Source organism: Synchiropus splendidus, chromosome 11, assembly GCF_027744825.2.
Source record: "Synchiropus splendidus isolate RoL2022-P1 chromosome 11, RoL_Sspl_1.0, whole genome shotgun sequence".
Lineage (NCBI taxonomy): Eukaryota > Metazoa > Chordata > Actinopteri > Syngnathiformes > Callionymidae > Synchiropus > Synchiropus splendidus.
The window spans coordinates 420,001-443,427 of NC_071344.1; the positions used below are offsets into that span (position 1 = coordinate 420,001).

The window sequence follows — 23,427 nt, forward strand, 5'->3', positions numbered from 1 at the left end:
AAGCACAAACATAATAGGCCACATAAACGGACTCTATGGGCCGGATCCAGCCCCCGGGCCTCGAGTTTGACCCTCACCCCAAAAGATGGTAACCGTCTCCTGCTCAGGACATCTGCCTTTGAAAGCCATTTTGACAAACCTGCTGTGAAGATGACGCAGCTGTGTTTGTTGTGCCAGCTCAGATTCTGGTGCTCAGCCTCCTCCAGGTTCCTCTGTGTTCAGGAGTTAAACAAAACACTGTCAGTCAGTGTCAGCGGCTGCACATGCTCCCAGATCTGAGGTCCTCATCTCTCGTCTTCTCTCTCTGTGCCGCGCAACACCTGAAGATGGATGTTTTCCATGAATGTCTCCATGGAGATGCAAACAGAGGAGCATATTTTCCAGCAGAGCTGACAGCTCGGGACGGGAAGTGTCAGTGAATCCTGCGCAGGGCCGACCACAAAACCCTTTTAGCTCTGACACTGAAAACAATCCTGATGTCATCCAGTACAATGCAGCAAGTGTCAGAGATGATCTTTTGCCACAAAGCGTAAATAATTGAAGTGAGAGAGAGAAGTGACGGGCGGGTTATATTGGGCTGCGCCGCTCGCTTCTGATGCATGCAGTCAAATATCAAGTGCTATACTTACACTGCTGCCGTAATCCCCATAAACACACATGCAGCTCGTAATTTGTGCGCTCAGCAATTTACCGCGCAATAACCAAACAACAAAGAGCCTGAAATCAATAGTTGTGGGATTCAAAGGCGCAGACACCATCCCTCAGCAAACACACTGGCCAGCGCTGGAGTCACAGGTGAGGCCCGCAGCTCGGCGCTGCCCTCCCAGGACAGAAATAATAAGCCTTCTCCGAGCCGAGGAACACCTGGAGAGACGCGGCAGATCGCACCGCACACTCCACTGGGTTTCCTCAAGAGCCCTTGAGGGTCGCTGCTGAGGAGGCCGTGGAAGGGGGGGCGCGTCCGTGAAGCGAGATGAGGGCGGTTTAGAAGAGGAGGAACGGACCACCCGGGTCTGGCTTCAGCACCACTGTCCGTGTCAGGCTCCGAAAACACACTTTACACAAGGAGCGTCGGGTGACACCACTTTGTGTTCCTCGTGCCAGCTTGAACCCGCTGCCCCCAACACAGTTGCATTCAGCTCCAAACTGGGATCCAGCTGGAGTTGCAGTTGATTGCAAACTGCTCTTGGTGTGAAATAAGGCAAAAGACTTCACATTGTTGCTAACTTCAAGCGGAGATGCAGCTACAAGTTCAAGACACAAATACATAATATAAAGGACAATAAATGTCAACTTGATTGAAACATTTTATCCCACAGCCTGCCTTTATCTCTCAGAAGCATTTTAGCATTTAAAGCAGTCGGTGTTTCAGTCAAACATTAGCTTTGTACGTCAATTTCTCCTTTGGCACATGTCGCTGGGTAGACATGTAGGATTTCACAAACAAACAAACACAAGTTCAGAGCAATGGTGCTGCAGCCCTCACTGCCTCGCTGCCCCGGGGACATTACCTCTGAGGCGGACTTTGATTACTGGCTGAGGGAGAACACTTTCAGATGTGTTGCAACACATGAAAAAACTTCCGTTGAAACTTTGCACACCTTAGAATACTGGAAGGAGACGGCGATGAAAGCTGCTCAACCATCTACCACTCCCAGCCTTGGAAATCTTTCCACTGACAAGAAGTACACATTTTTTGATGACTTAATAGTCACGCACGTGTTGACGCGGTGGACGGGGATGTCCGTGCGCGTGCTGCTCATAATAGTCCCTGGATGCTCTCGAGAATCGAGGAAAGAGGAGTGTTGATGTGGAAGGCGCGCAGGTGGGAAAGTCCCACAGCAGGTCCGATTCTCCATATCAAGAAGCCGCGCGCCAACCCCTTTCTGCAGGCCTCGCCCCCCTTGACTGGCCATCTCACGCACGAGAAGATCACAGGGTGAGCTCTCATGCTCCGACACAGATCCTCTCCCAACCGTGGAGGACAGATATGAGAGAGCAGCTCCGCCAACATAAATCACTGAGGGATGGAGGTTCAAAGTTATGAGTCCAAATCAAACACAGGGACAGCAATTACCATCACGTTCCCATCGCCACCGAGAAGAAGAGCCCTTATCGCTGTGACCTCCGCTTTTATACGTCAGCTCATTTGTCAGGCTTTTGCCCAAGGTCAGAGTTCGCCCGTCTTGATCAAGCGCTCTCTGCGTCAAGAGAGCAGGCTTTGAAGTTTTATGCGTGCATCAGTTCTACGACCCCGTCCCTCAGGATGATGGCGTCCATAAAGAAAGACAACATTGATCTTGTTTGCAGGTTTATATGTTTAAACTCTGAGAGGTAAAAACAACCAGTAAAAAAACGTGGTGGAAAAGTCGCCGTCAATAACGAAATACCGGTCAGATTTTGACAAATTTATTAGTTTGACATATAGTTTGTGTTAAGTTGTTAACTCTCGTCTGTGACAGAGGGCTTCAGTTTAATATGCTCAGAAAAGTCACATGATTGTGATGTATATACTTCTAAATTTTGTCAACATTTTGGGTCATGTCACATTAACAGCGATAGAAATCAATACAGTGTTTCAGTCTTTACATACAGTCCGTAGTGGTTTTCTAAATGTAAAAATATATTCTCAAATAAATAAATATATAACATAAATATAGAGATCTAAAATGAATAAATAAATTGTTACACTCTGCTCCCGTAAAAATCTAGAAGACATTTTGTTTTTCCTTCAAAGTCCTTCTGAACAAACCGCTGTCCTGGATCCAACTCTCGGGAAAACACTTCCCGATCACTCATCTCCGTTTCCGTCGTCAGCTTCCTTCCACCTCCACGCAGGTACTTTAGCGGTGATCGGTCCGCCGGAACAAATGACCGCCTCATGTGGAGGGCGCTCTGGCTGACAGAGTCAGACATTCCCGCCTGTCGTCCTGCCGCCGAGAGCATTCCTACAAGAGGCCCCGGTGCCTTCTTGCCAGGCCGCTGTCCACCACCAGTCCCCCGCCCGTCTGCCCTGGGAAGGCTGCAGCAGATTCTCCTGATCTGGACCGGACTTCCACCAGTCTCAGCTGTGGCCCAGGATGTCTCTGTACAGTTCCGGTACACGGTCTGGATCCACAGGCCGGGGCAGGAAGTGTGTGAATTTCTGGTGTCTCCGAGATTTAGTCCCGTCTCTCGGTGTCCCGTCTTTATTCAGCGCCACAAAGTAGCGAGTCCCTTTGTCTCCGTGCTTGTAGAGGTTGGACGAGTAGGTGTTGTACCAGTTCTCCTCGAACTGCTCTCTGAAGACGCACTCGGCGGTGAGCTTCTCCTGACAGGAACAACAAAAGAGGAATCAGAGGCGGAACATCACATATTTCCTCATCCCATCTCCCTGTCATCATGTCCACGGAGCCTTGTGAAAAGACGGTACTTACAGAACCATACAGCTCTCCTTTGTCATTCATCCCCAGATAGAGTCCACTGTCCACTCCTCTAATGCTTATCAAGCCAACGGCGAGGCTTATAAATTCCAAAATACCTGGAGAAGAATAACACACTTGTTTCATGCAGTCTTTGAAACAGATTGCCGATTCATTTCAAAGAGGAACTCTCACTCTGCAGACCAGGAGATGATCTGCTTCTATACACCCTCTTGAAAATAACAGTGCACTGTCGCTACCATTCAGCTGCATCAGCTAGAAACACATTTTGTTCATCGTCCTTATTGCAGCGGCCGTGATCGGCGCTTTAGTGAAACATGGTTAAAAAATAGGCATCACTTTGTAGAGAGCTGGTAAAAGCTTGAAAGTTACTGAAGAAGGATGCCAATTTCTCTCTATATATAGATATAGATTTGGAGGCTGCTGTGTTGAACTGTTGCCTTCAATTAAACAACATTATTGTGGGGTTTCGTTTAATGTTATTGATTGTTGTATTTATCTATTCGTTTAATGCTCACGAATGGCTTCTACGTGTAAACCGCTACTCCAATGGTTCCGTTAGTACACACTATTTCACAATGTGATAGAAGTTACAAGAGGATACTTTTCCATGTATTTATCGATTGATTTGTTACCAAAACGACTGTGGTCTTTCCGGGTCCCTTGCACGGATCCGTCCGGATGTATTTCCAGATGAAAGCCAGTCCTGCAGTACAACTGTCTCCTCCTCAGGATCCCCTTCAGGTGGGTCAGATCCGCTGCGGTGCTGCGGGACAGTCGCTCTCCGGTGATCAGGTGCTCCCCCAGCAGGGTGGGACCGTCCCCCAGAGGGGTCAGCAGGTAGTGGGACCCGACATGCGTGATGCCTTCAATGCCGTGCAGGACGCCTCCAACTTCCCCCAGAGCGGCGGCGGCGGCGGCCATGGTTTCCAAGTTGAGAGAGAAGTGTTGTTGAAGAATACCTGGCAGCACCTAGCGCATGATCACATCCTCCGCTGCCTCGAACCGCACAGCGAGCCTGCACTTTCACTGCTCACTCGGCGCTCTGGAGAAGCGGCTCACATGCTGCATACCTGTCCGCGGCGATGCCCCAGTGGTCCGTGAAGGCGGCACAGCAGGACAGAGAGAAGCGGCCGCTGGTGCGTTCACGCTCAGAGTGGCAGCAGCGGTGAGGCAGGTGCAAACCCACAGGAGGAACCGTGGGCGGGGCTGCCCGCTTCAGCAAGAAACAAGTGAAACAAGCACAACGTAACGCTGACGTCACCTTCACTAAAAACCCAGGCTCACAAAACAATTCATCAACTTCTTTACCGGTTGTTACCAAAAAAAAAAAAAAAAAAAACATCTCCAGCGCTCTGTATTCCCACGGGGTCCTGAAGCACTCACGCCGTGTCTCGCGAGCCTGCGCGTCACTCACTCACTCACTCACCACAGCGCGGTGTAAACAGTCATGGCGGCCATTCGTAGGCTCGTCTCGTCTCTCAGAAGCGGCAGCGGCCCCTCGGCTGTCAAAGTGTTAGCCGCCGGGGCGGGAGTCGGTGCTGCGGCCGGAACTCTCTACTACCAGTGCGGGTGGTGGTTGGGTGGCCGCTCGGCGCTGAGGAGCCAGGCCGAGGACCGCCTCCTCCATCTGGTGCTGCCGTCTGTGGCGGCCACCGACGACAAGGTACTGGAGCCGCATGATCCCTGGACACAGTCGCGAGCTCCGCGTTACACGCCAGGAGACGGCGACGACGCTCGTGTAAGTGAGCAGCGCGGTGAACCTGAGCGGAGGCGAGCGCCCGACACTGACGTCGCCATCCCGAGGAGCTCTCCGCTAAGCTGGGTGCTGAAGCACCCGAATGACCTCGCCTGTTCATTTATTCATATTGCAGCCTTATGATGGAGGTGTATCCTCCACTAAGTAGCGCCATTGTTTTAGCCCCGACAGGGTTGAAAAGGCGATTGAAGCGACCAAACCCTGTTGTGTGTGCCATGACCAGACGTGATGGTTCTGGACATCACGTCTGGTCATGGCTAGTTTTTTAATGCTTGACATTCACCTTAACCTTATACTACGCCACACTTTCAATTTATTATGATATGTCTTTCACAACAACACATGGAATATGAACGTTGAGTCACGTCACGATTAACAACAAGACGAAATGCCAAATGCTGGGTGTTATATTTTTGTCCCAGCTATGGAGGTGCTAACCCCTTAACCGCGTCACACTCTCCAATCGTAATGGTCTTGTAAACTCACCATGGACAGCAGTGACTGCTGGATCACTTTGGTTTATTTTATTCTATTTTGAAAAAATAAAAAAGTAAATTAGTGTGTGGTTAGGGTCCCCATGAAAACACAATTTAAACCATAAACCTCCAATAAATTATAAATAAATATGGGAAAAGAAACGTTGTTTTTCAACCTTTGAAAAAGTATTTACATTGTCATTAATTTTAGAGTTTAATTATATTTTTGGAAATTAATTAAAGTTAGCCATTTATATGCTCCATCTTTCCTTTGACCATCTTAAAATTGAATGACCGGTTAATGAGTCTGAATGTCGTCATTTATTTGTGAAATAAAGATGCTTTACCTTGTTGAAGCTACACAGTTAATGTGAATTTCAATGAAATATAAAAAATAGATGAACCAGTGAGTAATTCTGTGCATTTACTGAGACGTTGCCGAAGAGCATAAAGTTGCATTAAATTGATTTCAAAACCCAAATCTTAACAAATGAAACATATATGTATTAAAATAATCACTAAAATTGAGAATTAACATGTCTAAATGCTTGAAGATAATACAGTGCGTAACATTTAAAGCATGTAGGTTCAGTCAAAGCTAAAGTCATTTTTCCAACTTCAACACCTGATGATAGATGTGAGTGAATGTCACAGTTCTTTGGTCTGCACGTCAGTGTTGCCCAAGTTCATTTTAAATGAGATTTTCTGGTTACTCTTTCACAGTAATGATCAACCTTCAACTCCAGCAGTTAGTGAACACCTGGGAAAAAATCTGTGCCCCTCAGTTGTTCAACCCTCCCAAATCACAAGAGATGCAATCGACTTGTAAACAAGTGTGTTATTCATAATCCCCTGGTCCCCGAGGGATATTAGTTTGCTGCAGGAATCCAGATCCTCAGAAACCGGACACTGGGCCGTGGTGGAGAGGCTGACATTCGAAGAGAGGCGGCGAGGGGGGCTGGGGGGCAGTTAGAGGGGGTTTAATGGTTAAGCAGAGGGGGGGCACACATTCCCCGTGTGTTTGCTCCATGCCCACTGGACCTGGCTACGTGCCACCTGACGGAGAGATCCACTCTGTCTTCACCGATCCGGCCCTCTGATCTGGCAGGGTTGGAACGTTTGTAGGGACGTTATCTTGTGCACCGGGATGAAAAATAAGCCTGACATAACACGCACCCCATTACTGAATTAAAGCACGGGCCTCTTTGTTGTTCCCCAGTGAGCGGGGCTTTATGTGACAAGAAAAGCTTCCGTGCAGCTTCTAACAAGTATCTTTCAGGCAGTATTATCACTGCTGATATGACTGGCAGGGTTCCAGGAGCGTGTGTGTGTGTTTACAGGCTCGGACTCATGGCCTGGATGACGGAGACGTGTACATGTCCTCCTATGAAAGCAGATTCCGCCTGTTCAGTTCGGTTGAGCACGAGGGGCAGCTCTTCATGACGCCACGCAACTTTATTGAGTCCATCACGCTCACCGAACCTCAGGGTGAGTCTGCTTCTCTTCCCCTGCTGCGGGAAACTGTACAGACATCGCAGTCACGCTGAGGTTCACAAAGGTCTTCACTATAATGTCGACTGTGTTGGGAATTGTTTGATGCTTATATCATGCCGTACTGAGCCGAAAATCTGCTCAAACCTTCACGCTATAACCTCAGCATTCTGGCTTCCTGCATTGACATTTCTGGTCTAATAATATTGCGCTCCTCCTGAGTCAACACGGGTCCATTCCTGCGTCAGCTCAGAAATGGAGCTGACCCATAATTAACAGGGAGTCAAATCTGGACTCGCCCTGAAGGTGAATATTTGTGCCAAAGCCATGACGTGGCATTTAGCGCTCAGGTTACTCACTCACTTTGCATTTTTGGACTTTGGAGTTCATTGTTCATTGGATCTCACAAACAAGTAGTAACCTGATTGTTACTTGGAAACTTTCATACCTGCCCGCGTGCCATGATGTCTGTGATGGCCAAGAAACCTGCGTCACTCACAGAAAGTCCATTTCCTGACCTGTAAGACCTGCTTCCCTTTTGTGGCGTGGCGGCAGAGTAGGATCTCCTTGGCGACAACATCGTGTCACATCGCCGGGAGGGTCACCTGAGTTCAAGTGCTGGTTGCTCACATCGCTCCTCCAATTTTCAGGCCCAGGAAAGAAATGAACCAGTCCAAACAAACCCAAAACTTTCATAAGAAAGCTTCGTGTCAAAAGGTCGAACCACATTTTCAACTTCCCTATCAAGCTCCAATGACTGGTGCCCATTCGAGGTAATGGAAAGTGAACTGACTGGTCACTGGTCAAACAGAAGTTTGCTGCTGACTAACTACATGTCTGATCCGAAACCCCCTCCACTGTGGCGTGTTAGTAAGATTGAGTCTGTGCTGTGATGTATTAGATGGACCAGTTTCTATGTCAGGGCAGTGAGTCAATTTACTCAATGTACTCACTCGCATAGCAGCTCAGAGGCTGAAAAACTTTCACGACTTTCATGTCCATATTTTCAGAAGCCTGTGAAGTTTCTCCATGTTTTGAACTAAAATTTCCGTCTGCCACCCAAAAAAGGGCTGCCGCAGCAAGTTAGAAATGCGCTCTCTGTTGCTGCCAGCACATGAAAAACCATCCCGAACTCCAGCAGTCACTGTGCCGTTACAGTAGAAGACATTGACATTGTTCTCGCTTTGGAATCGTCAACTGATGCGAACGTTTTGGTTTCTGAATCTGGGCTCTTGGTGTTGACAGTTTGTTGACAGAGCCAAGTGAGCTCTGCCAGGCAGGTGGGCGTTTCCTCATCCATGCTCACAAGACTGCGGATAACAAATTGAATATTTGATGCGAATCCCTATCCTTACTCCCTGAAGTACCATCTCATATGTACAGGGGGCACTGTTGCGTGCAGGCTGTGCTTTAGCCTTCTTGATGAAATCCCTGCCCTCTCCTGGTGTGCTGAGAAGGAAGTGTACCTGCTGCTGAAGACCTGCCAAGTGTCATCAGACAGTCATTCATTTGTGGCTCGAGGTGCTTCAGTCATAACACCTGCATAAAGATAGACATCTTTCCCAGCAACCCCACTTTTATGGCTCATTTATACGGCTACAACCCTGAGAGCCAGCGAGACCAAACAACGCTGCGTGCGTCACCAATGTAATGAAGAGGCCATTAAATTACGGTGATTGGTTTTAATGTTTGGGTTCACGCAGGACACCCGTGGAAGTTTCTGTGGTGGCTATGCAGATTCAGATCCAGGTTTTTTCTGTTTGCCTTTAACTGAGTGTTCTGAATAGGCAGATTTCATTACGACACACGACTTCCATCTCGAAAGATGAACTTGCTTGTGTGTTTCTCTCACCATCCAGTCGCATGGCACGTCTAAGCCCTGACTTAGAAGCAGACTGTTAAATGTGGCTGCAGAGAGTTATTGCCAGTTTCATCGATGCTGTGTCCAGACCAATTGTTTTAACGGCACCTCCACCTTATCTGCTGCTTTATTGGCCCTTGGAATGCAGTCACACACCAGTTGCGTTTCACTTTTGTGTCCTGCTTTAAAACACGTATTTAAATCAGGATTACACTCACCATCATTGTGTTTGGTTTCTAGGAAGGAGGACATGCAAGTCACTCACCAAAAAGGTAAGCTGATGTCTTCATTGGCAGAGTTGCCTCACACGAGAGGATTCACTTGCAAACACAGACCAAGTCGCAGGCTCAACAGACTTCCCAATCGGGAAAAAGCAGTTTACTGTTTACAGTGTCCAATATTAGTGTCCCTTTAATTGTCAAAGGCTAATTTTAGCTAGGCCTCTGTGGTTAGCTTCAAAACATGAAGTGACTCACAACACAGGAGACGGTCTGCTTTTCTTCCTTGGCTACAAAACTTCCTGATCTTTCATCGAATTCCATTTTACTCACTTCAGTTTTTAGCTGTATGTAACGACGTGTTACGACCAGACTTGGCCCCTGGGCCTTGAGTTTGACACACCTCAGACAGCCAGTGTGATTATCTGTGTTGACTCAACCTTGTTCTGACTAATTTTGGGATTTGTCTTACCGCAGGAATTGGACAGGATTTTGGCAGACACCCCTCCAGTTTGGAAAGGATCCTCCAATATGTTCAGAAATCTCCGAGATCAAGGTAAATATTCTTTTAATGTAAGATGTTTCCTTGCTTTGACTATCGTCGACATCGACAGCAACATAATAAGAAAGCAGCCCTTTTCCACCCATATTATTGTCCTTCATTTCAAGCTCTTTCTTGATCTCTCCAATGAGCAACACCCGAGAATGTCCTTGTTTGTAAACAACTATTATAAACAATGCTGTTCTTAACAATAATTCTACTATGACTAAAAGGGAATTGAAAATACTACACTATATATTGCAATTTGATATTAATTTAATAATATGTACCTTTTAAAATGAACACATCTTTTAAATATTGATCCGTTTTCATTCTCACATCCTTCCTGCATCACTTTTAAGTTCCCCCTATGGAAAACCAAAATATGTATTTGTCCAAATTACTTTTGCGTTTTTTTTAAACATTTTTATTTTATTTTGATAATTCCTTCTCACATTAGTATTGTATTCAATTGTGCTGATTGTTGTTTATAGTTTTTATTGTGATTCAAACCACTTCAATGGGTCTCTCTCGAGTATTTGGAAGAGAGGTTTGTCTCCTCTGTCATCGTTCCCAACTTGTTTTCCGAAAACAGGAGGGATTGGCTGTCATTCCATTTTAACCCAGCTTTCTAGTTTGATAATTCCTTTGTGCATTCTGTCATGTAATGACTCCTGACAAGCCTGTTTGTATATATATATATATATATATGTATAGTTTCATCTGCCTTTTACTGAATAATTCATTGGCGATTAAAAGTAAGAACCGTTGTTGGTGAGGTTGATGAGCTGGCGCCTGGTTTAATGGCGGGGGCCGGAGATGTCTAACACAGGTGTATCTTACAGTTACCTGAAAGTTGTCAGCTTGAGCTTTTAGCCTTCACACTCTGCTCTCGGTGGGCCAGGTGAGCCAGCGGAGCATCAGATCTCAGCGTTCTGCCGTTTACCTTCTGTTGCTTTTGCGTAAGTGCCAATGCTGGGATTTGGGGCTTTTAATCCTGCTGTTAAACGTTGTGGCTTTGTCAGGGAAAAAAGCGGTGGATTGATCTGCGAACAAAGCGCTGCTTTAGTGAAGGAGGGAGCTGTTTGAACCCGGCTCTGTCCAGACTTGTCGCCCCGGCCACCCCACTGATCACCGCGGACATGATGAAGACCGAGAGTGGCATTGGATTACATCTCTGGGACTGCCACTCTGTATGAAGTGTTTCTGTGGAATTCTTTGTATTGTCTAACAACATCTACTTGAGCTGAGAGGTTGAGCTGGAGGGAGGGGGGTCGGGGGGCGTGCCTCAAGGAGTGAAGGTGTGTGGTATTGGTGAGACATGGCTGGAATCTTAAAAGTTTTTTTCTTCTCTTTTCCTGAACCTATTTGAGCTTTAAAGTCTTTGAAGCCAAAGATCAATGTCATTGTGGGGCCATACCTGCCAAAAACAGTGCTGGTTTGAAGGGTTGATGTGATGTGCCGTGTGTGTGTTGTGCTTGCGTTAATGTCGGGTCACAAACCCTTCATGTGTCCACAGAATCTGACAAAACAATGCACACAATGTTTCTTTTTGTTATTTTATATATGTGATTGGCCCAGTGTAGCCAGTTATTTCACACGAATAAGATGAATTTTACATTGTGATAACTGTCGCACAATATCATTTTCAGTCTTGATTTGTGGTCTTTGCTTGGCTGGGAGATATTTCTATGAGAGGAAGGCACATTCAGGTCAGTCATGGAGCGCCAGACACAGGTCCACATCTATGGCCACGACATTAGACTGCCACGTGACGTTATTGCGCAAAGGCAAATTGTTGCAGGACAAACGTTGCTGGACGCTTGCCATGACAATAATGGAGTTATTTATGTCGTGCTCTGGCTGACTGAGCCAACTGTCGTCCTGCTCGGAGACTGATCTACCAATAGTGTTCCTCTCAGAATCACAGGCGGCACACTTGCCGGATTCTTCTGTGGCCCTGTTTCATGCTTATGTTTGCTTCCTATTGTCTGGATGAATCTGTCTCTGTCTGATTGTTGCGTGGCAGCATTGTGAAAGAGGACACCACACTGCCTTGGAAACTGTTGGTGGTCATCATGCGTGATGGCTGCTTGTTCTTCACAGGACGTCTTTTGACAGCTCAAGCTGCTGTGACTGGCCTTTGTTTGAAAGTCTACCGTTCGCTTTCCTTTTTAATTCCCTCTTCTCTGGAAATATCCCTGCAGCAATTTTGTCCCATAACACCTGGAGCAGTCACCCAGAACTATCTGTGTTGGATTCTCTATCTTCCCGAGCAAACAAAAGCTTGGGAATGCTTTCAGAGGCAGAGGGCAGAAGCCTCTCCAGATACCTCCTGACACTTACTCTTCCCTTCTCCATGTCACACAACAAAGGGAGCTGAAGGACACGACACCAAAAAACCTGATTGGGCCATTCTCAATCAGTGACAGATCACTGGAGAGTGTGTTACACCTTGTTACCCAAACACGATCAGAAGCCGTGGGCCTTCAATTTGTTTGGGTTTGCGTTCAGATAGGTCAGCTTAGTTGTAAAGCTGGTGTTTGTGTGAGCGGAACACTGAGCATGAAGTCAAAAGCACCTTTTAAGATGCTATCAGCGAGGGCGAGAAGAGGACTCCGTCTGTGGGTGCTTTACTGCTCCCAGATGCATGACTTTGAACATTTGTTAGCACTTGGGCGAGCACCATTTGACGCCACATTGTTTGGAAAAGGAACATTCCGGGTTTTGTTTCTGGCTAATTGTTCCCTCTGTTCCAGGCATCATAAGCTACACCGAATACCTCTTCCTGCTGTGCATTCTCACAAGTCAGTACTGCGTTCAACGTGAACCATGAATTCAATCTACGTGTGGACTCATGGAGATGTGTTGGATTCCAGAGCCTCATGCCGGCTTCAGGATTGCCTTCAACATGTTCGATGCTGACGGGAATGAAATGGTGGACCAGAGGGAGTTCCTAGTGGTAGGGCTTTTTCAGTCACATCGGAATATGAATATTCAGCAGTAAAATTCTGTTGATTCACAGCTGGGAGAGATTTTCCGAAAGAAGAAAGATCGAACGGAGGTGTCTGAAGACGTGCAAAAATTCGACCTCCAGGTATGTTGAGAAGAATTCTAACTCGACAATCCTCTGTTTTAACCCTATAACTGCCAGCTCAAAAACACATTTTCACCTCTGACCCCGGGGCACCGAGGTCAGAACCTGACCCAAATTGTTTAAAGCCACCATATAAAACATTTTGAAATGTTAAAGGAAATAAGTATAGGCCTGCTGTAGTTAAAGGGCTGACAATGTCCTCACTGTAAGGGAACTTTCATTCATTCCAAAATCAAGTCCAACTGCGACAGTGAACTTGGGTCCGCTGTCACTGAAACCGCAACTCCCATAATGTACTGCAACAGTTAAAGCTTTAATATGAGCTGTGATGTCCCTGTAAACAAAAAATAGCACTGTCCTCCTTTAATAATGCAAACCTTAGAAATAACATAGATTGTTTTTTTATTGTGAAGCTCATTTCTCATCAAACACAGTGTCACATTTTTCTTGACGTGCTCTGTATTTCAGTGTATGATCATGTAAGTGTTGTTGGCCAAATGGGGCCTCCATGAAGGCCATAGACGGTTCCTCTATCTTGGATATTAAATTCATTTTCTTTGCACTTTGTCCTAGCGAGTTAGAGACTGAGATGTCTTTGTGCTTTAAAGTGCTGAAACAACAATGGCGATTCATGTATTGAACTGGTGCAGTCAATTCCAGCCACATGCTGAGAGTCCATGTAACTATCGCAGAACTCCAGCGGTGTCTCCCGCGTGAGGGGACAAGACGGTCACACAGGCTAAAACATGTCTGAGGCTTTGATCCCTGCAGGGCGGTTTGATGCTGCATGCAGGTGGATGTAAACAGGTGGAGCTGAATAGCGTGATAGCAGCCACTCTTTGAGGTCTTATCACATCAACACAACATGGAGGAGCTCGCTGTGCTAGCATCTCTCCTCCTGCGTCAGTCTCCGACCCGTATAAGCATCAAAAAGACCATTGGAATGGGCGCTCCAGATTTGGAAATAAAGCCAGGCTTTGCGTGAAAACAAAGTTGAGGGTGAAAACTTTGAAAGCAGTCATGAAGATTAAAAAAGAAGAGATCTGATTTGGGCTTATGGGTCATATAAATTTAATGGTATGAAATCAATTGAAAGCCATTTCGAGTGCCAACCTGCTAAATGATTCATGGATTGATGTTCTCTCTCCGCTCTCTTTCTGTCGTGCATGCATCCTTCCCTCCTGGATTTCAGAGCCTGCAGCTCTACGGTCATCATAAATCGCAGCCACTAAGTGTATGCATCTTTTTTTACTCTCCTGCTTGTTGCATGCATCGCTCCCACCTGAATAGAAAGTTCCCATGTATCTCAGCGGCTGACACTTGTCTCAGATAACCTCGCTTGATTCCTCTGAAATTTTAATGCATCAGTTGCACTGACTTATCTTGCATAATGTGTGGTTTGTGTGGTTTGTGTGTGTGTGTGTGTGTGTGTGTGTGTGTGTGTGTGTGTGTGTGTGTGTGTGTGTGTGTGCGCGCGTGCAGTGATTTATCTTCCCTCCTCGTGCCAGCATTGTACCAGAGGTTCCACTTCATCAAGCACTTGCCTTAAGAAGTGACGTTTCCACCCAGACCCCCATGTTTTATTTTTACAGTTTCTTGAGGAGCGGTATTTCAGCTCAGGTTTCCTTTTGTGGTGGGTTTGACCATGAAGGCCAGTCAGGGACGAGGCTCAGCGGCATGAGAAGCACTTAGCGCGCGCCAACACAGATCCATCTGTACGTGTCATTTTCTATTTGCCACAGAAGTTCAAAGGTGAAATCTTGGAACGTGGCTTGAGTCCTGTGGACGGGCCATATTCTAATCCCAAGTGTATCACATGAGCATGAGCTTCTCATGGCCTGAGTCGGCAACGGTGCTTCCCTAATTAGCTGTGGGAGCGTGTTGTAAATCTCTCCCCAGCAAAAGGTGTTTTATCAGCCGTCTCCAGTTTCCCCCGAGGCCTGCCGCATGAGAGATATCCGAATCAGATAAATAATATTCTTTAAATGAGCTAGCTTGAGGGTGAAGTTTCTGGTGGGAGCACCGCTTCTTTTGAATAAAGATGCTGAAATTGGATAAGAGTGAGACTCGAGGTGGCAGAGGTGAGGACGGCAACACAAGGGCGCTTTTGTTTACCAGCAGGTCTGCGGTTGCTGACTTGCTTGGCGATGCACATTTGTGCCTGTGACAGTTTGCTTGTAAATGACACGACTCACAAGAGAGTCGCTGCGTGCAGTTAATCTGTTTCTGTGAAGGCTTTTGAATGTACTTTAATTTGTTACCGTTTATTCAGTTTACTGAGACCAGCAGAACAGAAGAGGTTTCCTCATGTTTGAGGTCATCAAACACATTTAAATATAAAACAAATACAACAGAAGTAAACATAAAATGACATATTTAAATAAGTTTGTTTGTTATTATTATGGGTGAAAAAAATCCCAACCTACATCAGTGCTGGCTTGAGGAATCCTCAACACTACCTCATGCTGAGATCCAAAGATGTTCAGGAACAAAGGAGAAAGATGGAGATCTATCAGACTCGAAAAGATTCTCCTAAATCCTATCCTCAAATTCAAGAGGTCCCTAAAGTCCCCAGGCCCTCACCTTAACTGAGGCAAGTGAGCTCAGCAGAAATGACATGGAGGAACATCTGTTTGTTGTTTTGTCAGAAAAGACTTTTGCTGCTTCAGGACCTTAAAGACCTCGAGCTGAAGAGAACCTGGGTTCTCCAGCAGGACAACGATCCAAAACGACGCCACAAGTCTGTCTCTGGATGGAGGAGGACCAACAAAATGGAGTCAGAGTTCTTGCACAACCACAAAGAAGCAGGTTCCACCACAGCTGTAAAAGCTTTATCGCAATTGTTGCTGTTGTTGAGGCCGGCCCAACCTGTTGCTGGCTTGAGGGGCATCACTTTCTCACTCAAGGTTGGGATTTTGTCCCCCCTTAATCATGAAAAGTGCAGTTTGTGTTCACAGTGTGTTATCTTTGACTGAAAATAGAACATGTGAGGCGATCAGAAGCATTGAAGTGTGGCTGAATAAAAAGAGACGATAATAAGAATAGTAAGAAGAACTTGTGGAGCAAATCTGCAGGTGATAATAAGGGGAAAAGTGTTCTGTCTGGAACCTGTTGACATTCATATTTGAAGATACTAAAAATGCGTGTAATAGACAGGAATAATAATTCCATTCAGTCACACATGATTTAAAAGCTCATCCTTTCTCTTGCAGGGTGTGGCTTCTGTGGTCAGGCACCGATCTATTTTTACAGTATTCACCCCGAATGATGAGTCAGCGATCTCGGCCCGGGGTCTAGTTTCGGGCACTCGCTCAGTCAGAATGGATCTGTGTTGATAACCTGGCACCAGAGATGAATGTTTTGGGTAGCTTCTGTTACCGTCCCTCACCTGCATGCCTTGGACATGCGTTAGCTCTGTTGCTGCGACCCGCCCAGAGTCTGCACGCTTGGCTGCAGCGCTCCCTTCAGTCACGATGAGTGGAAACTTGCCGTGTGGTATGCTCCCCTGCATGTGTCAGACTCCCCCATCTAATCATGGGCATCAGAAGCCTCCCCTGAGCGACGCCTCCGCTTCTCCTTGATAACAATTGCCAGATGTCTATTTTGTCTTCTGACAGCTGTGCTTCAACTGCTGCCACAGGTCCTTAAAAAAGAGGGTCAGCATGCAGAGACCCGGGGCGTGTGGGAGGCGCTGAAACGTGGCACCAGTCATTTGCTCTTTTCTGATCTTGCTGAGGTATATGTTTTCTCCATGCAAATAAGCTGGATGCTTTTCTGTGGTCAGGATCTGGGCCATGAATGAAACATATCAGAGACAGTCTGGAAATGAATGGATATAAAGAGTGGCGTGCGAGAGGAAAAGTCTAACTTGTACTTGCGCACCAGTGAAGTCCAAATGAAATGCACGGAGCAATATTTAAGCTGCCCACGAACCTGGCCTGAGAACAAAGTGCTGCATGTGTCATGAAAGTGTTGACGGACTGCAGGAAGCTGCTCTCAAGCCCCCTCGGTGACTTGTTAACCATTAACTCAATGTGATCATTAATAGTTGAATCTTGGCCTAGTTATTAACCAGCATCTTCCTGCATGCTCGTATAAATGTCAACGTTAATGTTTAGCGCACAGAAGTAGAAGATGAACTTCTCGTTTCGACAGCATGCCGAGGAAAAGACGGAGACGACCCTGCTGGTGCATTTCTTTGGTAAGAAGGGGAAAGCCGAGTTGAAATTTGAGGACTTCTACAAGTGAGTTGCAAGTCAGTGCTATTGTGGTGTTTTGGATGGACGCTTCAAGCGGCGCCCTCCTCTGCTCCAGGTTCATGGACAACCTGCAGACAGAGCTGCTGGAGATCGAGTTCTTGTCCTACTCCAAAGGCATGCCCACCATCAGCGAGGAGGACTTTGCCAGGATCCTGCTGCGCTACACCAACGTGGACGATGTCAGCAGCTATCTGGAGAACGTGCGCCACTGCATGCAGGAGGAGAAGGTGTGGCGACGCTCTCCAGCACGTTTGCCTTGTTTTTTTCACCGACGGAACATGACGCAATTCACCATAAAAGAGTTGATCATCGAAGTGCCAACCAGTATATGGTGGTAAATCCCGTACTATAGAGCGCACCGGAATATAAGCCACACCCACTAAATATAAGAAGGAAAATAGATCTTGTTACACACAAGCCGTGGGTGCAGTGGTACTGTCTGCTCTGTGGAAAGCCTTCAAAACGCACCGGGGTCACTTCTAAACTAGAAACTGGAAAACAGCTCCAAATGTGTCCCCGGTTCCGACACCACAGCCGCTCTCAGTTGCTGCTTCTCATCTCCACTCCTCCAGGAGAACGGCTCTGTGGGCGGAGCTGTGGACATGTGGAGCTTTAAGGTCAATAAAGCGCCTGTGATTTCATCGGCTTGATGTGGCCAGGCTCAATGTTTTGGCAGCATGGTGCTCTGTAGCCAGTAAACATCCTTATATAAACCGTGTCGTCGTATAAGCCGCAGGGTTCGGATGACCAGAAAAAAGCCCAAGCTCAACCATGTAAAAGAAATGCCATTAAAGTTCAACACAGAGCTGGAAAAAATTATATTTCTCCTTAGTTGGCACGTCTGAATCAAGACCAGATATCGTGTGTATCGCTGACATGGCTAGATGAGGTGTCAAGAAACAGTACAGCCGGGTTGTCCTCATTTTCATGGGCCTCTAGATGGCGCTCTTGGTTTAGAAATGATGTGCGCTTTCACTGAATGGGTTGCTCAAGCCCAAACATTTCATAGCAGACCGCACCATCTGGTGGCCTCCGAGAGTCAGGACACTGTTTCATGAAGCCTCATCTACCCATCGCTAACATGGAGGCCTGGTCGTAGTCATCGGACATAGCCTGCTTCTTGCTCCCCCGTTTGCATCCATTGTATCTTTGGCAATTCCCCGGCAGAAGTGTCAGGAGAGGTCTGAGCTGGCCGAGGTCCTCAGTCCTCTTTCTCACGTTTAGATTTTATTTTTTTCATTTGATTGTTTCCTGAGCTGTATCAGTCACACTCTTTCAAGAAGATTCTGCCCATAGTAAGTGTTACTTTTTGCTGATCAAGTGCTATTGAACCTTTTCTAGAATCGAACAGGTGATGTTTTCTCCAGCATTTTCTTTTAGAAGCAGGTTTAATGAAAGCCAGTGACGAGTCAGTTCCTGGAACGTCCCCATAACATCACGTGAAGCAGTGTTGCGCGCGCGTCTGGTGTTGGGTTACCGGTTTATAAGTCTGGAAGCTGCGCTGCTAACAAGCCGCTGAGTGAAGCATCCTCATTGGAGCCTGAATGTGTCTGTGGCACGCTGACCCCGCTGAAGCAGCTCTGGAGTAGAGTGTTGCTAGATCTCCATTGCTAGCCAAGTGGGTTTCATCACTAAGGCTGAGAGATGTTTAAAACAGCAAGGCGTTGCAGATTAGCCACGACTTCATGACTTTTGTTAGGCGGGGCCAGAGAAGGCGCTCGTCGCCGCGGGACGCTCGAGTGGACATCAATGGGCCCAGCGTTTGAGTCATCAGCCGAGCTGGAGATGTTTGGGGATTCATCACTTTTGTTTTTGTTTATTCAAGTATCAGGTTAATCTGCTTCAGAAAAGTCTGCGAGTGGCCTGACCCCCACCCCTCCTCCAGCGCTGACAGCTCAGCGTGTCCATACTGCGCAGGGGAAATCCAGCCACGTATGCTTTATCTGTTTGACTGTGTTATCTACCTGACGGCTTCAAGGTCCCATACTCACCAAAGGATTCCTCTCCGGATGAAAAGAAGCAGATTATGGATTGTGTTGACACACGCGCTCCCACTTCATCGCTGCTCACTCTGACTCTGTTTATCTGCTGGAGAATAAAAGATTGAAACTTGAATTGCAGGGGATCGTCTTCGAAGAGTTCCGGTCCTTCTTCCAGTTCCTGAACAACCTGGAGGACTTTGCCATCGCCATGCAGATGTACAACTTTGCTAACCGCTCCATTGGTCAAGGTACATCCATGCAACAGTCGGGGAGGTTTAGTTGGGGTTTTTTATGTTTCTGCCGTATAAATCCTGCACGAAATACAACTTGCTGAGGAGATAGTGGTGTTGTTGTGGAGACCATCTAAGCAGAGGCAGGGTCCAGAGAATACATAGACAAGACCAAGGGTTTGAGGGCCTGAAACCAGGTGGAGACCAAGATGAGTCACATAAACTCACGTGTTTATTTCTTGCTGCAAAAGAAATAGCCATTTTTTAAAAGTAAATCAAGAAATGATTTGGTCTCTGTCATGGTAAAAAGTCTTGGTCTTGGACTTGGTCTCTGTCATGGTCGCATGCTTGATTCGGTGGTCTGGCTTATCAAAAGCAGTTGTGACGTGTTTTCTTCCGCTGCATTGACTTGATTGTCATTCCACCGCCACATCTGGCTTTGTGGTCTGCTCCCACAGAGGAGTTCAGTCGCGCCGTCTACGTGGCCACTGGCATCAAGCTCTCCCATCACCTGGTCAACACCGTCTTCAAGATATTTGACGAAGATCACGATGGGAAACTGAGCCACAAGGAGTTCATCGGCGTCATGAAGGAGCGGCTGCACCGCGGCAACGGGGTGAGAGCCACTGACCTCCGTGGTGTGGATGGAAGTGCTGAGTCATGCTTAGGCAACTCGTGGGAGGCTGGGAAGTTTGTGTGACAAATAGCCTCTTGAACAACAAAGAGCAGCTACTGTCCCAATGAATTCCTCATGGCCGTTTCCTCTGCTGCTGCTATATGAAGCCGCCATGTCTCGATCAGCTTCCCCTCACTGGTTGTTAGCGACTCACCTCCGTGAGGCCGGCGGAGCTTTGTGTGGGGCCGTGCTGCCACCTAGTGCACTCTTCAGCGACTGTCTTCTCAACCACAGGGTGTCCGTCCTGAGGAGAAACACACCTCCTTCAGGTCCTGCATGAGAAGGGAACTTGCCGGCAAATAAGTGAGTGCTTTGCTTTGTTTTTCATCACACACACTCTCACTGTCGTTGATGCGCGTCTGTCAGCTGGTCCAGAAGAGGGGGGAACCAAAGTGTCCCGTGCAGCGGTGAATACCCTGCCCTCTGACTGTGTGGGACTGAAGAGATCCCTTCCTTCAGAGGAGGCCCACGCCGTCCTACATGGCCTCGCCGCTCCTCCAGTGTCTGCTTCCACTGTAATATTTAGTGCCGATCAGCTTCGTGTAAAGGAGCCCACATTAATGTTTTAGCGGAGGCTAAATTTAGCCAATAGTTGCAAACATGATTCAACAGATTCTGAGGAGGAAACCGTCCACTCTCTGCTGGCCTCATGATGGCTTTATCCGCCTCATGAGGACCTTCTGGGTGGAGGCTGGGTGATGTGGAGAGCTTCATGGACGATGGGTCTGAGGCGGAGCATGTGTCCGCCGGTGGACAATATTGAAGTGAGACAATGTCAAGCACATGACTCCAGCATCAGTCGCCGTTTGTTGGCCACATTGAGTGATTCCCGGCCCAAAACTGAAAACAAAAATCTTCCCTCAACAGGTATGAATAATACTAAAGTCAAAACTGCCCTCTATTGTGTGTGTTGTCTCTTCATCGTTTTCCTCACTAGTTGTTCAAGACCAACAGAAGTTCAGAAAATATCTGTCCAACTTCCACGGCCATAGTAGAGTCTGGATTATAAACAATAAACATGTAAAATATAGTAACAATCTGCTCGTGAAAGGTTTCATTAGAGACCTGTTGATCTTGGCTTTTATTTTGCCAGTTTTTATTCTCCTTTTATCATCACGTGGGATTCATTTATATTCATAATTTCTTGTGTGTTGGTGAAATATATCTGCATTCTTGGGACGGGCCATATGGACAAAAGAAGTTATCAGGATAAACCCATGTTGCTTCTCCTCCATGTGTCGGACACTAGAGTCTCTCTGTTTGATGATGGAACTGAGGGGTGGAGTTTGTCTCCAACACCATGGTTTGTTGACGTCTCAATAGAAGAGTGAACTCTGCAGTGCAGAGATGAGAAACTCAATGTTTCAGGTCTCTGGTAGAAGCCGCTGGTGTCTGACAGGCTGCTCTGCCAGCTTTATTTAGGGCTTCAATGGAGCCGTCTGTCTGTCTGTCTGCTGTGTCTCATGTCTCTGAACACTTGAACTATGGAGCAGTCTGGACACAGTTCCTAGATGCTGCTGAAGAAACCATCAGGTGAAGAAATGACCATGGAGTCAGAGTCTATTCTCCAGATCATGATCCAAACTCTCAGTCCTGTGTCTTGTGTGGTGAAAAACCTTGTCACAATTCTCTCTCTCCTAAAATGCTTGTTCTCCATGGCCTTATTGAAGATGTCACTCAGACTTTGAGGCTTTAGAATTTGTTGACGGTCCCTAACTGATGGCGGCTCCTAGCATTAGCGCTGTGAACCAAGACAGAGGAGCGCCTCAGAGAACCTATGAGGACCACTCCATCTCATCAAAGAAACAGGGATCCAGAGAGTCAGAGTCCACCAGTGTCATGATTCAACATCACTTTCAAACGACCATGGTGCACCACAGTCCACCACACTCTCCACAACTGCGGAGCTGGAGAGCGCGGCGCCGTCAGCGTCTCCTCATGTTCACGAGTGCAGCTCCGATGCAGAGAGTGAGCCGTGGGTTTATCCAGTTGATCCTGAGATGCAGAGTTGTCACCGTGGAGACGTGTTTGGCGGGATATTGTGTACGATCAGTTATCGCCTGTCCCTACTGCATTCTGAGAGGTTTGAAACACAACTCCAAGAGCTGCGAAATACTAGCTTCATTGCTGAAGTTCAACATTTAAAATTTCAATGACTGACATGAAAAGTTTGGGCTTAGAAGTCCTGGGAAAGCAGGGACACAAACAGCCGCCCAGGAGAGGTCTCATCTTCAAACGAGTCGTGTTTTTCACTAGCAGGAATTGCTATGAAGTCAGGTGTGTTTTATCTGATTTTTCTTTCTTTCCCTTTTAGGGTGAAAATCTTACAACTTCCTGAGCTGCTGTTTCCTTCAGACCTCTGCTGGGATTTGACTCAGATGATGAGAAAACAAATCAAAAGAAACATGTTTTTATTTCACTTCATTATTTATTTATTCATGTATCGAGTAAGGACAGGATGTGGCGTAACCCAAAGCACTTGTCGGCCCAAATCCATTCAGCCGAGTGTTTGGCTGATGAAGCCTCGTGAAGCCTCATTCTCAGCCCATGTGACTGCACCTTCTGCTCTATTATCTTTGGCGTGAGCTATTTTCATGAAGCCTCACGCTATTTCTAACTTCAGAGCGCCACCTACTGGGCTCTGAAAATGAGGCTTCATGAAGCTTCACCACTGAATATTACTTTTCCCCTCCAGCCTTCAACCCTCAAAGAAACTTTCACGCCTGTGTTTTTACGTGACGTAAGAGTGCTTTTCCTGAAACTTCCACCTGTAATGATGATATCGATGAAAGCCATGTGTCAGTTCCACCGGGAACCGTCAAAGCAATAGGTCAAAATCCCTTTAATACCTCGGGTTGGTGCTTCTGGAGATGGTTACCAAGGTACCTGCTGTGATGTGGTGAAGCGGCGGTGAATCCTGTTTAAGCATGTGTGTGCACCTTCGACTCGTGTGAACGCTCGTGTGTCCGACTGTCCCTGAACGCCACTTTGGATGAGACAGGAAATAAAAGAAACATGTCTCTGTGCTGGATTTTTATTTTTCTGTGTGAACTCAACGACACAACCTGACTCGTCTGGTGCTGCTGGGAGCTTCAGTGTTACTGGCTCCTCGGAGTGTGAGGAAGTGCTCGCTCCTCTGGCCCACATCGAGCCCTGACTGGTGAAGGGAAAACCTGCTCCCACCCGCCTGAGCTGCTCGGTCTGAGTCGCTGTTCTGGCCTAAGCTCTGGCTCACAGAACAAGAGTCTGTTTACTTGGACCAAGAGACTGGAGTCATCTGGGTTTCAGCTTCCACTGTTCCCGACTCAGCATGATCTGGCTTCAGGAGAAAGCATCCAAACTTGCCTTTTTACTGGCTCAAGAGTCTCTTCAGACCCACCTCTCTATTCAAGTGTCATGTCCGTCAAATATTCCA

General features: G+C 47.0%; 2 protein-coding genes across 11 annotated transcripts; one reads left to right on the plus strand and one right to left on the minus strand.

The window, feature by feature from the left end:
- Positions 1-2,442: 2,442 nt before the first annotated feature.
- On the minus strand, positions 2,443-5,293 carry fgf20b (fibroblast growth factor 20b). Its single transcript, XM_053878491.1, has 3 exons — positions 4,058-5,293; positions 3,417-3,520; positions 2,443-3,310 (listed from the first exon to the last, which is right to left on the minus strand). Exons 1-3 carry the CDS (start codon positions 4,344-4,346, stop codon positions 3,065-3,067), a joined length of 639 nt encoding a protein of 212 aa, XP_053734466.1. The 5' UTR covers positions 4,347-5,293; the 3' UTR covers positions 2,443-3,064.
- Positions 4,825-23,053, plus strand: LOC128766912 (calcium uptake protein 3, mitochondrial-like). 10 transcript variants are annotated; one of them, XM_053878474.1, is made up of 16 exons: positions 4,825-5,163; positions 6,998-7,145; positions 9,250-9,281; positions 9,705-9,783; positions 12,528-12,575; positions 12,648-12,730; positions 12,794-12,865; positions 14,058-14,099; positions 15,514-15,771; positions 16,506-16,601; positions 17,021-17,109; positions 17,180-17,351; positions 19,246-19,354; positions 19,795-19,952; positions 20,247-20,315; positions 22,327-23,053. In XM_053878474.1, exons 1-15 carry the CDS (start codon positions 4,873-4,875, stop codon positions 20,313-20,315), a joined length of 1,746 nt encoding a protein of 581 aa, XP_053734449.1. In that variant the 5' UTR covers positions 4,825-4,872; the 3' UTR covers positions 22,327-23,053. The 10 variants fall into 10 exon arrangements, with proteins under 10 accessions (XP_053734449.1, XP_053734451.1, XP_053734450.1 ...); XM_053878476.1 differs by having other exon boundaries at positions 4,825-5,088; XM_053878484.1 differs by lacking the exon at positions 4,825-5,163 and adding an exon at positions 7,799-7,921 and having other exon boundaries at positions 6,665-7,145.
- Positions 23,054-23,427: the final 374 nt, after the last annotated feature.